This window comes from Natator depressus, chromosome 4 (assembly GCF_965152275.1).
Source record: "Natator depressus isolate rNatDep1 chromosome 4, rNatDep2.hap1, whole genome shotgun sequence".
Classification (NCBI taxonomy): Eukaryota; Metazoa; Chordata; order Testudines; family Cheloniidae; genus Natator; species Natator depressus.
Genome location: NC_134237.1, coordinates 17,320,461 through 17,333,021, shown reverse-complemented (window position 1 = coordinate 17,333,021; position 12,561 = coordinate 17,320,461). Strand labels below are relative to the sequence as shown.

General features: G+C 46.8%; 2 protein-coding genes across 6 annotated transcripts in view; one reads left to right on the top strand and one right to left on the bottom strand.

Annotated features, from left to right (window-relative positions):
* Positions 1-12,558, top strand: part of TMEM150C (transmembrane protein 150C) — a 42,714-nt gene extending 30,156 nt beyond the window's left edge. For all 5 annotated transcript variants that reach the window (XM_074950485.1, XM_074950482.1, XM_074950481.1 and 2 more), the window contains 3 exons: positions 971-1,098; positions 6,635-6,812; positions 10,100-12,558. In XM_074950485.1, coding sequence (XP_074806586.1) covers positions 971-1,098; positions 6,635-6,812; positions 10,100-10,308 — 515 coding nt within the window. In that variant the 3' untranslated portion in view covers positions 10,309-12,558. The remainder of the gene's footprint in view (positions 1-970; positions 1,099-6,634; positions 6,813-10,099) is intronic.
* ENOPH1 (enolase-phosphatase 1) overlaps positions 1-12,561 on the bottom strand; it is a 44,342-nt gene that overhangs the window by 8,679 nt on the left and 23,102 nt on the right. The window lies entirely within an intron of this gene.

The window sequence follows — 12,561 nt, the reverse complement described above, 5'->3', positions numbered from 1 at the left end:
GAAGATTCTGTGACTTCTTAAAGCAATCATGTCTCCCTTAGCTCCTTTCCCATTAGGAAACTGACTTCTCGCTTACAAGTGGCAGTTCCCTGCCTCGGTCTGACTGGTACTGATCTGGTTAGGAGTGTGCTGAGAATGACATCGATGATATTGAGCCCTGTATGAATGCAGTATTAGCTACCTAAAATTCCTTGTGCTATGGGCAAGGAGCATGAAAGACTTAGTCCAGTTCCCAGCGGACAAGTTCCCACCCACTTGTCCTTGTTTTCCCCCTTGCTGGCAGTCTTTGTAGATGGGCCGAGGATGGAATAGTCGTGAAAGTGACCTGTACTCTCACCTCTCGAGGCTGATCCCTTTAGGTCAGAATTGTGATATGTTGGCAGGGAAGTGAGAAGAAGCTTTCTGTGCTGTCCCTGTTGTGTGCGCCACATTTGCAAGGACGCTTTTGAAATGTTTGTTTTATAAAACAATGTGAAGGGAGAGGGCCTGATCCAAGCTTTTGATCGGGTCCCTGCTGTGTCCTTCTGGAGGAAGTTATATCATCAAATCGAACTCCTCACAAATGTAGCTAATGGAATAAAACTTCATGCAAATCCTATTATTATCAGTTATGTACATAATGTCCAAACTGTGTCAAATGCTTCCCAGACCAATAATAAAGACACAGTCCTTGTCCAGTACAGTTTCTGTCTAGGTTTTGGACAAGATGCGACAAAAGTGTCAGCAATAAATAATGGGGCAGGGAAGGAAGAGAAGGAATTACCCAAGTTACTTACCGTGCTATTGCATCTTCTGCAATTAAATGCAAGGGGGAATGTTCAAAAGCACTTAGCACTGGCCTCCCTCTGCTCCCATGGCAGCTCATGTGAGTTTTACCAGGAGCGGGGTTAAGCGCTTTGGGAAATCCTACCCACCAGGTTTGTGCTGTGTGGGTTTCTAACTGCGTCTGGCATTTTGTTTCCTTTTTCAGCACTTGTCGTTGCCGTTCTCCGCTTTATACAGCTGAAGCCAAAGGTGCTAAACCCCTGGCTGAACGTCAGCGGACTGATTGCGTTATGCTTGGCCTCGTTTGGAATGACCTTACTTGGCAACTTTCAGGTACCCCACTCCCATTTCCCCCTCCCTCCAGCTTATTGGTAATTAACATGTCATTCTTTTCTGGGTTTCCATGGGCATGTCATGAGGGCTGCATCCATTATCTAGCAGCCCTACCTGCTGTGAGCACAGATCTCTCTGCTCCTGGAGCTGCCCATGGCAGGAGTACGGCTGCTAGAATGGCTGTCCATGCTCTCTGCCTCCTCATACCCTCCTGCCCACTACCTAGGCCTGCCACTGCCTCTTAAATTGCTTCCCTGGTGGCAAAGGGAAGGCGGCAACTGCCGTTAGTAGCACTGATGATTGATTATTTCTAATAAACTTTAAAATTCAATCAAAACTTAAGAGAAATAACCCTCCACTTCCAAGCAGGGTTTGAATCTGTGATACCTGGTGTTCCATCTCCTGGCACCCAACAGCAGCTGGGAGCCTGCCTTACCCCTGGGCAGGCACCGGGCTTGATGGACAAGTGCCTAGGCGTGGGGATTGCACTGGAGGGTGGCCAGCCCTGGGAGCTTGCACACAATTCTATGCTAACAGCAGGCCAGGCTGCCAGCACAGAGCTGCCATGAAGATAGTTGCTTCCTATGATTAGAATATATGTTGGTGTTTTACCTCCTGCCTATCCTTAGACTGGCCACAAGAGGGACTTTATATATAAACAGGGAAGGCATTTCCTGCTCCGAGTCATTGCCCTGGCTGTAGTTCTTTCAATTCTCAGTCTGTTCTGTGTGTGTTATTGTTACAAACAAGCTGTCATTTTGAGACACCACAAGCTTGCTCTAGAGTGGGAATGTGTCCACTGTATTCATGTGTCTGCTTGTTTCCTAGGTGAATATGAAATCTTAGGGGGCGGTTTTCAAAAGTCAATGGAGGTTGTGTTCCTAAATCCCCTACGTGTCTTTGAAAATCTCCCCCTGTGGGACTGGTAGCGATGCAGCTGTGACTGGTAACTGCTGCGCAAGCATGAGAAATTACGCTGGGCCAAATTCTCTGCAGGCATAGCTCTATAGAAGTCAGTGGTATCATGACAGCAGAGAATTTGGCACATTAGTTTCATTGAACTGGAAGAATATATCAGTTTTTTCTTTTTTAAAAAAAGAGAGAGAGAGAAAAATTGAAACCAGCTCAGTGTGTGACCTGTTGGCAGTAATCATGTGTCTGCTTGTAACATGTTCCACTCTGACTTTTTATTAAGGATGAGCCAATCAGATACTTTAGGCCAGATCCTCAGCTGGTGTACACCAATTCAGTGTAGCTTCATTGACATCACTGCCCATCTCCCCTGTCTAGCAGCTTGTGGCCTTGGTTTTGCCTGTGGACCCCCAAGTTGTAAGAGCTAGCCCAATGCTTGTCCAGCTGTGTGAAGGGGAAGCTGCGAGAGGTGGGGCTGGCTTTAGGAAACCGAATCTCAAAGTTCTCCTTCCTTCCTTTCCAGTATTTTCTGCTCTAGCGAAGGTCTGGTTCTTTAGAAGCTGTTACAGTAAATTACTCTAGGTTATATATTCTGGTTTAATAAAGCCACACCTTGCTGGTGAACAGCACCCTTCTTTGGTCTTGTGCCAAACCACAACCAAGGTGTGTCAACGTTAGCCCATAGTAAATGCCCTTGCTTCCTTATTGCTTACTGGCAACACCACAAAATATAATATAGGGCTTGCAATAGTGTCTCTGGACAAGATCCGTTCTCTGGGGGATGTTGAGAGAGAGAGCGCTTAACACACTAAAAGCTACCAGAGCAAAAGTAACATGGTCCCTTGTTGGCTCACACCATCGATCTTTTTTATATTTCCACCCATCACCATAGTATCTGTATGTCTTCCACATGAAATCAGTAGCCAGATCCTTAGTGGACTGCAGAATCTCTGGTTCTTCTCACTTTTTAGGGGTAAACACTTTTCTGGGGGCAGGCTTTTTATTATTTTAGATTTTATTAATTCCCCCCCTCCCTTTTGTTTGTTTGGTTGCTGAGGGTGTAGTGGGAAGAAGAGGGGTCAGTCTTATGATTGACATTGTTATGGTGGAAAGGATTTCTCAAATAGGAAGGTTTCACAGCTTTTCCTAGAGGTGGTCAGTCAGGAATTGCCTGGCCTCCTCTGGAGGATTGTTCCATAGCCAGATCCATTTGACAGAGAGTGACTTGTCACCAGCTCTCACATGCTTTGTTCTGGGCTTTATGATCTGGGTTGTCCCAGAGGAGCGCAGATATGACGGTTCACAGATGGAAATTCGGTCTCTAATGTAACTCTGGGGCTTGATCCATGAATTGCTTTGGGAATTAGGACCAAAGCCTTAAACTGGCAAGAGAAGCTGACTGGGAGCCAGTGGAGGGACTTGAGCAGAGGGCTGATGTGCTCACGGTGGCCTGAGCTGTGGAGAAGTTGGGCAGTTACACACTGGAGCCTGTGCATTGTCTTCCCATTCAGCTCCAGGTACAGTGAGTTAGTGATCCATCTGGAAGTTAGTGATCCACCTGGAGAGAAAAATGCATGGATCCCTGTGGCCAGGTCTCTGTCTGGCAGGAAGGGATGAGGTTTCCTTGCAAACTGGAGGTGAAACAGGTGTTTTTAGAAACTGATGTTACCTGGTAATCCAGGCTTCGGGAGGAGTCAACCAGGACAATGTCCGGGCCAGCTCTTCTAAGCGTTTCCCCTTTCAAACCACTATCACTTCAGCTTGAGACAGCCAGTCTTCATCCAAGAGCTAATTTCTTGTTGATTTTTCTGACATTTTAGTAATAGCGGGGTTGCGTCAGCTGAGAATGAATATAGATAGAGGGAGGGAGAGTGGGGAGGCTGTGCAGCCATGCAAAGGAAAGTGTATGCTGTGGAAATGGTCCCAGATAGGCTAATGTCAAAGGCAGCGCTGAGGTCTGAGGTCAGGCCACAGATTCCCCATTGCACATGGATCTTGTACCCCATGCAACCAGCGCAGAGGGGCTGTTGCTGCTATTCCAGTTCATAGGCTGGAGTAACAACACAGACTTTGAGGCCAGAAGGGACCATCATGATCATGTAGTCAGGCCTCCTGCACATCGCAGGCCACAGAACCTCACCCTCCCACTCCTGAAATAGACTCCTAACCTCTGGCTGAGTTACTGACGTCCTCACATCATGGTTTAAAGACTTCAAGTTACAGAGACTCCACCATTGACACTAGTTTAAACCTGCAAGCATAGGCGGCAAGTTCTATGGGTTCTTGGTGCCTGGGCACCAGGAATATTCCGGGCCCGGCTCCAGCAATGTTTGAGGCCGGGTCTCTCCCTCAGCCCTGCCTTCTGCTCCCTGGCGCTCCCCACCGCACATCCCCGGGTGATTTAAAACAGGCCCCCACCCACCACCAGCAGTGCAGCAGAGCTGAGCAGCTTCCTGCCTGCTCACTCCACATGGCTGCCGGCACCTGGGCGGGGTGGGTCGGGTCTGTGTCTACGCGCAATGCTTCTGCTCCAAACGCCCATGCGGCCAATAGGAAGCTGCGGGGGCAGTACCTGGGAGTAGCAGTGCAGGGAGGCCCCCTGACCCGCTGCCTAGGAGCCCCAGGTAAGGGCCGCACCCCCCCCCCCCCCGAGCCTGCACCCCCTCCCATCCCAAAACTCCCTCCCAGATTCTGCACCCCAGCCCAGAGCCCCAGAGCCTGCACCCAAACTCCGGGCCAGAGCCTGCACCCCTCACCCCCTCCTGCACTCCCTGCCCCAGCCTGGAGCTTGCACCCAGCACCCAAACTCCATCCCAGAGCCTGCATCCCAGACCCCGTCCCCCACCCAAACTCCCTCCCAGAGCCTGCACCCCAATCCCCTGCCCCAGCACAGGGCCTGCACCCCAGACCTCCTCCCCCCATCCAAACTCCCTCCCAGAGCCTTAGGCAGATTTTGAGGGGCGGGCTCTGGGCGTTCTGGGCACCACCAAAATTTCTACAAACCTGCTGCCCCTGCCTGCAAGTGACCCGTGCCCCATGCTGCAGAGGAAGGCGAAACCGCCCCAGCATCTCTGCCAGTCTTACCTGGAGGGAAATTTCTTCCCGACCCCAAATATGCTGATCAGTTAGACCCCGAGCATGTGGGCGAGACCCACCAGCCAGACACCTAGGAAAGAATTCTCTGTAATAACTCAGAGCCCTCCCCATCGAGCGTCCCATCTCCGGCCATTGGAAATATTTGTTACTAGCAGATGCCTTTATAGGCAGTCTCATCATACTATCCCCTCTACACACTTAGCAAACTCAGTCTTGAAACCAGTTAGGTTTTTTTGCCCCTCTGCTCCCCTTGGAAGGCCGTTCCAGAACTTCAGTCCTTTGCCTAATTTCAAGTCTAAACTCATTGCTGGCTGAGTGGCAGCCCCACTCCCTGCCCCTGGGCTAGGGGTGGATGGATGGCTTTCAGCTCCCTGCACTCCACTTACATGGAGCCCTGTAACACTCAGGCGTTCTGTGGGTGGAGTGAATTTCACTAGCTGTGTCAAGGACAAGCTGGAAAACTGAAAGACAAGACCAAGTGAATCTATTATTTATACTGGCTTCCAAAGTGTGCAAGGTGCTTAAACAAAGGGTCTGCCCCTGCCTTTTTGAACAAAAGCCACAATTCTGTATGTATCATTTTGCCTTCAGAGTCTGAATCAGATGGGGTCATGGTCCCAAATCACTTCCGGTGAGCCTCCATTGACTTCACTGACAAAGGGTGGATTTGACTTGCTCTGATCATGGTGAAGAAGCAGCAGATACTCCCAACAGGGTTGCTTTTTACTAGGTGAATTCTTATTTATAGATAAAATCTGAGATTTTTCAAAGCTTCCGAGACAAATTGGACACACCTCTCCTTTTGATTGGAATGGGAATTGTGCGTCCAAATCCCCTAGGTGGCTTTGAGAATCTCACCCAAAAAGCTTCACTTTGTCAGAATCCAAGCCAGGCTTGTGATGCCTTTGTCTTGCTTGTTACTTCCCAGGTGACTTGGCCTCCCCTAAATTAAGTCACTGTGACTGGATAGCTAATTTGTATCTGTGGTCCCAGTCCTGCAAGCTCAGGCAAGAGGATGCCTGTGTCCTAATGGAACCCCTTTGAAGTCAGTGGGGCTCCACCTGCATGGAGCTCATTCATTGCAGGACTGGGCCCGTGAGCATCAGTGTTCATGTCCACAGAACAGCACTGACCAAGGCTCAAAGAATTTTCCCAGCATGCACTGGCCACGGTGGAGAACCAGCAAAGGATTTTCTGCAGGAAAAATCTCGTTTGGTTTTTCCAGCGGCCTTGCCAGAGAGCTGGCGGGGATGTTTGCAGGACATCACTTTGTCTACTGCTCTTTGGTTTGGGAGGAAATTCTGCTTGCAGCAGCAGCTAGGCTGTAAACAGCTGGACCTCCCAGACACCTATGTTGCAACTGAGTAGGAAGGCAGCATTGGCTGTGTATTTTGCAACCAAATGATTCTTCTTTAATATTACACCCCTCCTTCCCCCTTCCCGAAAGTAGGATCACACTGAGGAATTGTATAGATGTTTTTTTCTTTGGGGTGTATCAGAGAAATCACAAGTTCCTTTTTCTTTGTAGCTCTCCAGCGACGAAGAAATCCATAATGTCGGCACCTCCCTGACGTTCGGTTTTGGGACCCTGGCCTGCTGGATTCAGGCTGCCTTGACACTCAAAATAAACCTAAAGAATGAAGGAAGAAAAGCTGGGATTCCACGAGTTGTCTTGTCAGCCACTATAACCCTGTGTGTAGTCCTTTGTATCCTTTCGCCTTGCTTGCTGGACCTGCAGGCAGCTAGAATAACATGCCTGCTTATCGTGAAAGGAGGGGATTTAAAAAGTAATGTATGGTATAAAACCGCTTTCCCCCTTTATAGCACTATCTGTCCTGGGAGCTCAAAACATTTATGGCCACTAACAAATTTAGTCTCACGTTTATCCCCTGGGGTAGATTAATATTGTTATCCCTGTTTTACAGGCGAGGGTACTGAGACATGGAGAGATCATGACTTGTCCTAGCTCATTTGCGCAGGAGCACTATGCGGCAGGCCAAGGAACAGAACCCTCATCACCTGTGTCCCTGTCCTGTACCCATACCACAAACCCGTCCTCCCTAATCACTTGGATTTGACTAACCAAGGAGCGAAGAAGTTACCCCTTTGGGGCTGGTCTTCAGTTCTCCTGCTGTGCCTTGCTTGCCCTCTAGTCGGGACTGTGCAGTTGGCAAATTCTGACACCTGTGTCCATTGTGATAGAATTTACACGTGCAGAGCCCACCTCCCCCGTGAGTTTAATTCTGTTACCTGCACGTGTTAGACTCTGCCATTTGCATGTGCGGGTGATAGTGCTGGGAGCACATACACAGGTGTTTGTGCAGGCTTTTTGAAAATCAGGCCCACGGGACACCTGAGGGCTATTTCTGGGTCTGCACCTGACCTACTGTGCGACCTGGGCTGGTCACTGAGTTAGTCTGTGTCTCAGACTTCCCAGCTGTTCGAAGGAGGAGAACAATGCTTACCCCGCATTGAGACCTTACCCCCCATTGAGACCTCTAGCTGGAAAATGCTGTAGAAATGCTAAGTAGTGTTGTTGTTAATGGACATGGGGCCCTGCTCTATTTTAACTTAGTTCAGCATCAGATGCATTGTGATGGGCACTTTATAGAACTGTTATTTATCTCTCACTATAGTAGTGGATGTAACAGGAGAGAATTGCCTTTTGTCATCGTCACATTTCTGTCAAGAAACAGAGCCAAGAAAAGCTATCACTTCTGAAAGTTTCCATGAGGTCTCTTTACACAAACATTTAAATTCTCATCATTCACTGTGGTTGTCAGCAGTGGGTTTAAAACTCCTTCTATATCATTTCAGAGGTTATTATACCATAGAACAATACCTGAATCCCAATTAATAAAGCAATATGACTAAATTGCTGTTACACCATTGGGCATATTGGCAACTCTTGTGTAGGGCCATGAAATGTTTTAGGAGAAAATCTTGGGAAAACAAAAGGAGCCAAGCTTCTTAAGATCAGAAGTGTTTTGAAGGTTTATTTGGGTAAAATTTTCAAAAAGCACCTAATTCCCATTTTCAGAGTGGGATTTATGCTACTAAGTGACTTAGGCACTTTTGAAAATTTCACCCAATGTCAGGAAATACACCAGTCTGATGTAAACATATAGAGTCCTCCCCCGTTTCCAGCTACAAAAGTTTATTGTTTCCAGAGAGGTTTATCTCATGATTTTGCTTTATGTATCACAAATAATTTGCCAGGTCTGCACCCTTGCATGCTTTTCTTTGCCAGCAACTTCCGTTCCAGAAAGGTTGGTGTAGGATTCTGCACAAAGAGCTGCAGCAAGTTGGGTCTGGAAAAAGTACATCATCTTGAGAGGTTTAGGAAAGGTTGCTGTAGCTGGAAATCCAGTGAGCCAGTGTTCAGTCCTTCTCTTTACCTCTAAAGAAGCTCACAAACTAACGTGCTGAATGTTACCAGCAAAATCCTATCATCTCAGTGCCCTGGTGTCTGGTTACTTCACCACACGTGATATTCACCCTGTGCAGAGGGCCACAACACCAGGCCTATCTAACACTGAAGTCCCATAGAAATTCTCCAAATAGGCCTTACGTGGGGTAGAAGCCTTGAGCTGGCCCTTTGCATGGGGTGAATTTCACCCTTGGGCACAACCTGAGAACAACCCTGAAAATGTGGAGGAAATAGGAGACCGTTAGAGCCAAATTCAGCCATAAGGTCACAACACCCATTCACTGCAATGGGGACTGGGACTGCTTACGCTATGGCTGAATATGGCCCAAAGGAGCAGATTCTAATGGCCTGTTTTGTGATAAATCCAACCCTGAGCATGAAGCTATGTGGGAGGCTGTTCGTTTTTTTAGCTGTAAATGTGTGTGACCCTTTCTTCTCAGGGTGCAGGTTAAACAACAATCTTCTAGAAAAGGTAGGCAGATAAGCAGGTCCTATAACAAAGTCAAAGGTCACATCTACACTGTTGAGGGAGCCAGTTACAGTGTGGAGGTCCCCCAGCTTGGTCAGGTCTTGGACTGCAGGAAGGAGCTGAGTCTTGTTTTAACCATGTTCCAGCCTTGCAAAGTCCAAGTGTTTTAACCATGTTGGGGAAGTTTGTGTTGGAACCGGGTCCCCAGCATGGTCGTTTTAATACTGTAGATAAGACAACAGAGTAACAGTGGAGCGTGAGGTCAGTGTTTGTTAAATGCCAGCAGCGTGCTCAGCACAGCATGAGATACAAAGACACAGTCCCTGTCCTAAGGCGTTGAGTCCAAATAGGCAGACAACGGAAAAAGCCTTAGGAGACTCGGAGGAAGGTTTGATCTCAAACTCTGGTGTTTCTTCTTCAGTATATTGGGCGAGTGATGGTATTTTTACTGGTATAGGTCAGTGTTTCTAGGCTTCCCAAAAAAGGTTGGTTTTGCAGAGGATCTGGAAAGGGTGGTAGGAGTAATAAGTGGGTTTAACCTTAGCCCAGAATGGGACTGAGCCTGCTCTCACTGAGAGGCAACATGGGTCTGTGGCTAGGGCACTGAACTAGGACACACAACTGGGTTCTGTTCTCAGCTCTGCCACTGGGTGGCTGTTTGGCCTTGAGCAAGTCACTTCACCTCTCTGTGCCCGTTTCATCATGGGAATGATATTTCCCCTTCTTTGTCAAATGCTTTGAGATGTACAGGTGAACAGCGTGGTGCAAGAGCTAAGCACAATTTCGTGGAAATAGAAGCACGTTCATTAGCCACATGAAAGTGTTGCCACATGTAACAGGCTTGCAAATGTCCCTGGTTTGTCCAGTTTCCTGCTGAATTAGATTGTTGACATTCACCCTGTCCCTGATTTTCTATTAAATACCATTTTTAATTGCACGTTGGTTGCCACTGTCCAGTGGAGTATATTTAACTGTAAAAGGAAGGCAAGATGTTATCACCTCACATATTTGAAAAACAACCCACAGCAGCTCTATCTGCTCTCATCCAGGACTAAGGCTGCTCAGACATGTTCTCCTTGACAGCTCTTCTCCAGACTTTATCCTGATGGCACAGGGGATCCATATGCACGCAGCCAGGATCCAGTGGGGCTTGGTGATGTGCTTCCTCTGCTACTTTGGCACCTTCGCCGTGGAGTTCAGACACTACAGATTTGAGATCATTTGTTCTGAGTACCAGGAAAACTTTCTGAGCTTTTCCGAAAGCCCGTCTGAAGCCTCCGAGTATCAAACAGATCAGGTGTAGCCCTGCCCTCGTTACATGGCAGGTGGGCTCGCATGGTCACGAGATTTAACCCATGACCATTACATTTTTTTTGACAAGATCATTTTCCATGTACAGTCACAGACGTATTGCCAAAGGGCTCTGAGGGCAGCTGTTTAAGAGCAGAGCAAAAACGCAAGGATCTTTCTGACCAAATCTGAAAACACCAATGTATTTGTAAAGAAAGGCCGATTACTAAGTTTGTGCTAGAGAGGTCTCTCTCCTTAACCCCTGTCCCATTCATCTTAGAAATATCCGAATCCTCACAAGGCCACTGTCAGGTAGGTCGTATTATCCCCATTATACAGCTGGGGAGATGACTTCTCCAGGGTGACAGGTCAGTCAGGGTTAGTAGTTGGGCGTTGCTGGTTCCTACTCCTGCAATTAGACCACTAGACTGCACTTGTCTCAGGTTTCAACTGGTTTTTATTGCCTTGTTGTTGGACAAGGGTAACTTGATTGTGAAGTGAGGAAGAATTACCAGCTGGTTTCATGGCAACTGGACTTAGAATCAATCAGTGGAAGAAGAGAGCACAAACATACTGGCCCTTGCTTAAGAATAGGAACTTCTTCCTGTTTGGAAAGCAGGTAAAGGTGAGGCCTGGTTTGGGAAAAACTAGACAACTAAAAAGACAGCGAAGCAGACAGTGTTCAGCAGCGGATGCCCACCTTGTTGTGGGACTGAGGCAGCCCACCTGCACCAAAGCGAATTTAGAAAACGCATCCCAACGCAGCATGGGTGGGCCTGGGCTACATCTCAATGTGGTGTGGTATGGTCTGAGCAGCTGTGACCCACGTGAACAAACAGCACTAGGTCAAAATGTGAACGTTTCTTCTGCCCAGCAGGGACCAAGAGGGTGTTTTTTTTATTTGTAGTGCTTCCATAAAATACTGTATATAATATTTAGAAAGCTGCTTTTCTCACTATTTCTCACTGACAAGGGGAACCTTGTCTGAACTTAGTCTGAGTGAAGATTCTGGCTCATGTATGATCAGAACATCATAACTTCAGGCAGATTTTACTGGATGTAGGTTTATTTTACTGCTTATGCACTAATGGTGAAATTCACCCTTTGCAGAAGCCTTTGCCTCAACTTACCTACCTATGTGCCTAATTCAGCAACGGACTCTGATTGGTTGGACCCCTGCAGAGCCCCCTTGAAGCTAATGGCAGCTGGAATCCACCTGTACAAACTTTGTTGAAGGATCAGGGTCCTCAGGCTTAAGTGTGACTTAAATGGTGGACTGGCCTAGCTCTGGCCCTCTGCATGGGGCTGAATTCACCTTCAAAGTTCAGGATAGTAAAGAAATAGCTACAGGCAGAGCTGGCTAGACAAAAACCCCAGCAGAACTCAGATGAGCTTTCATTCCATTCATAAAGGGGACAGAGCTAAACTACCAATGATCTTGGTTCAATGGCCAAAACTAGGAGACTTTTCATAATGTAAAATAAATACAGCTCAAATTATAGAGCAGGTTGAAAATCCAACATTTCCAAATCAAAATGGTTTGGTTTTGGGGAGTTTAGTTTTTTGAGGGAAAAGTCTAGATTTTCTGCAAGAAGGACACACTTAGTTAAACAATTTCATTTTGACAAAAACCCAATTTTCCACTGAAAAACAGTTTTGATGGAAAATTTTCAACCAGCCCTATGAAATCGATTATTTTGAGGCAGATTCTAGACTTGGTTACTCTGGTGTAATTCCAGAGTAACTCCACTGAATGGAGAGTTTACATCTGGCTGCAGAATTTGGGCCTTTAGTAATTATCTAACAATAAGAAAAAGTTAGTGGGACACTTTCAGGGAAGGGAACGTGTGGGTGTTAGTCATTAAAATGAAGTAGTGGTGGGTTTACCACCCATTAGCAGAAGACTCAAAATAACAAAGCCAATCCACATATTTTTCTTTTCTTCACTGCCAGGGGAAGGTGAGACTGGTAGGAACACACACAAATGGAGAATCTCACACATGTGCATATTGAGCAGAGAGTAGTAAGCTTTTGTTTAAAAAGTGTTTACTGTAAATAGTTCACTGTGACTTTTTAAAAATCAAATAATGCTTTTGTTTTATCATTTTATATTTTGAAATTTTATCAAAGAAAAAAAATGAAGTTTGTGAATTTTTTCCACTAACAATATGCAATCCAAGCTGAATTTCAGGCTTCTGGTGATGTACTGTACATTTCTTAAAGTATTTCTAATGGCACATTTCAGTACAGCTGAACAATAACTAAT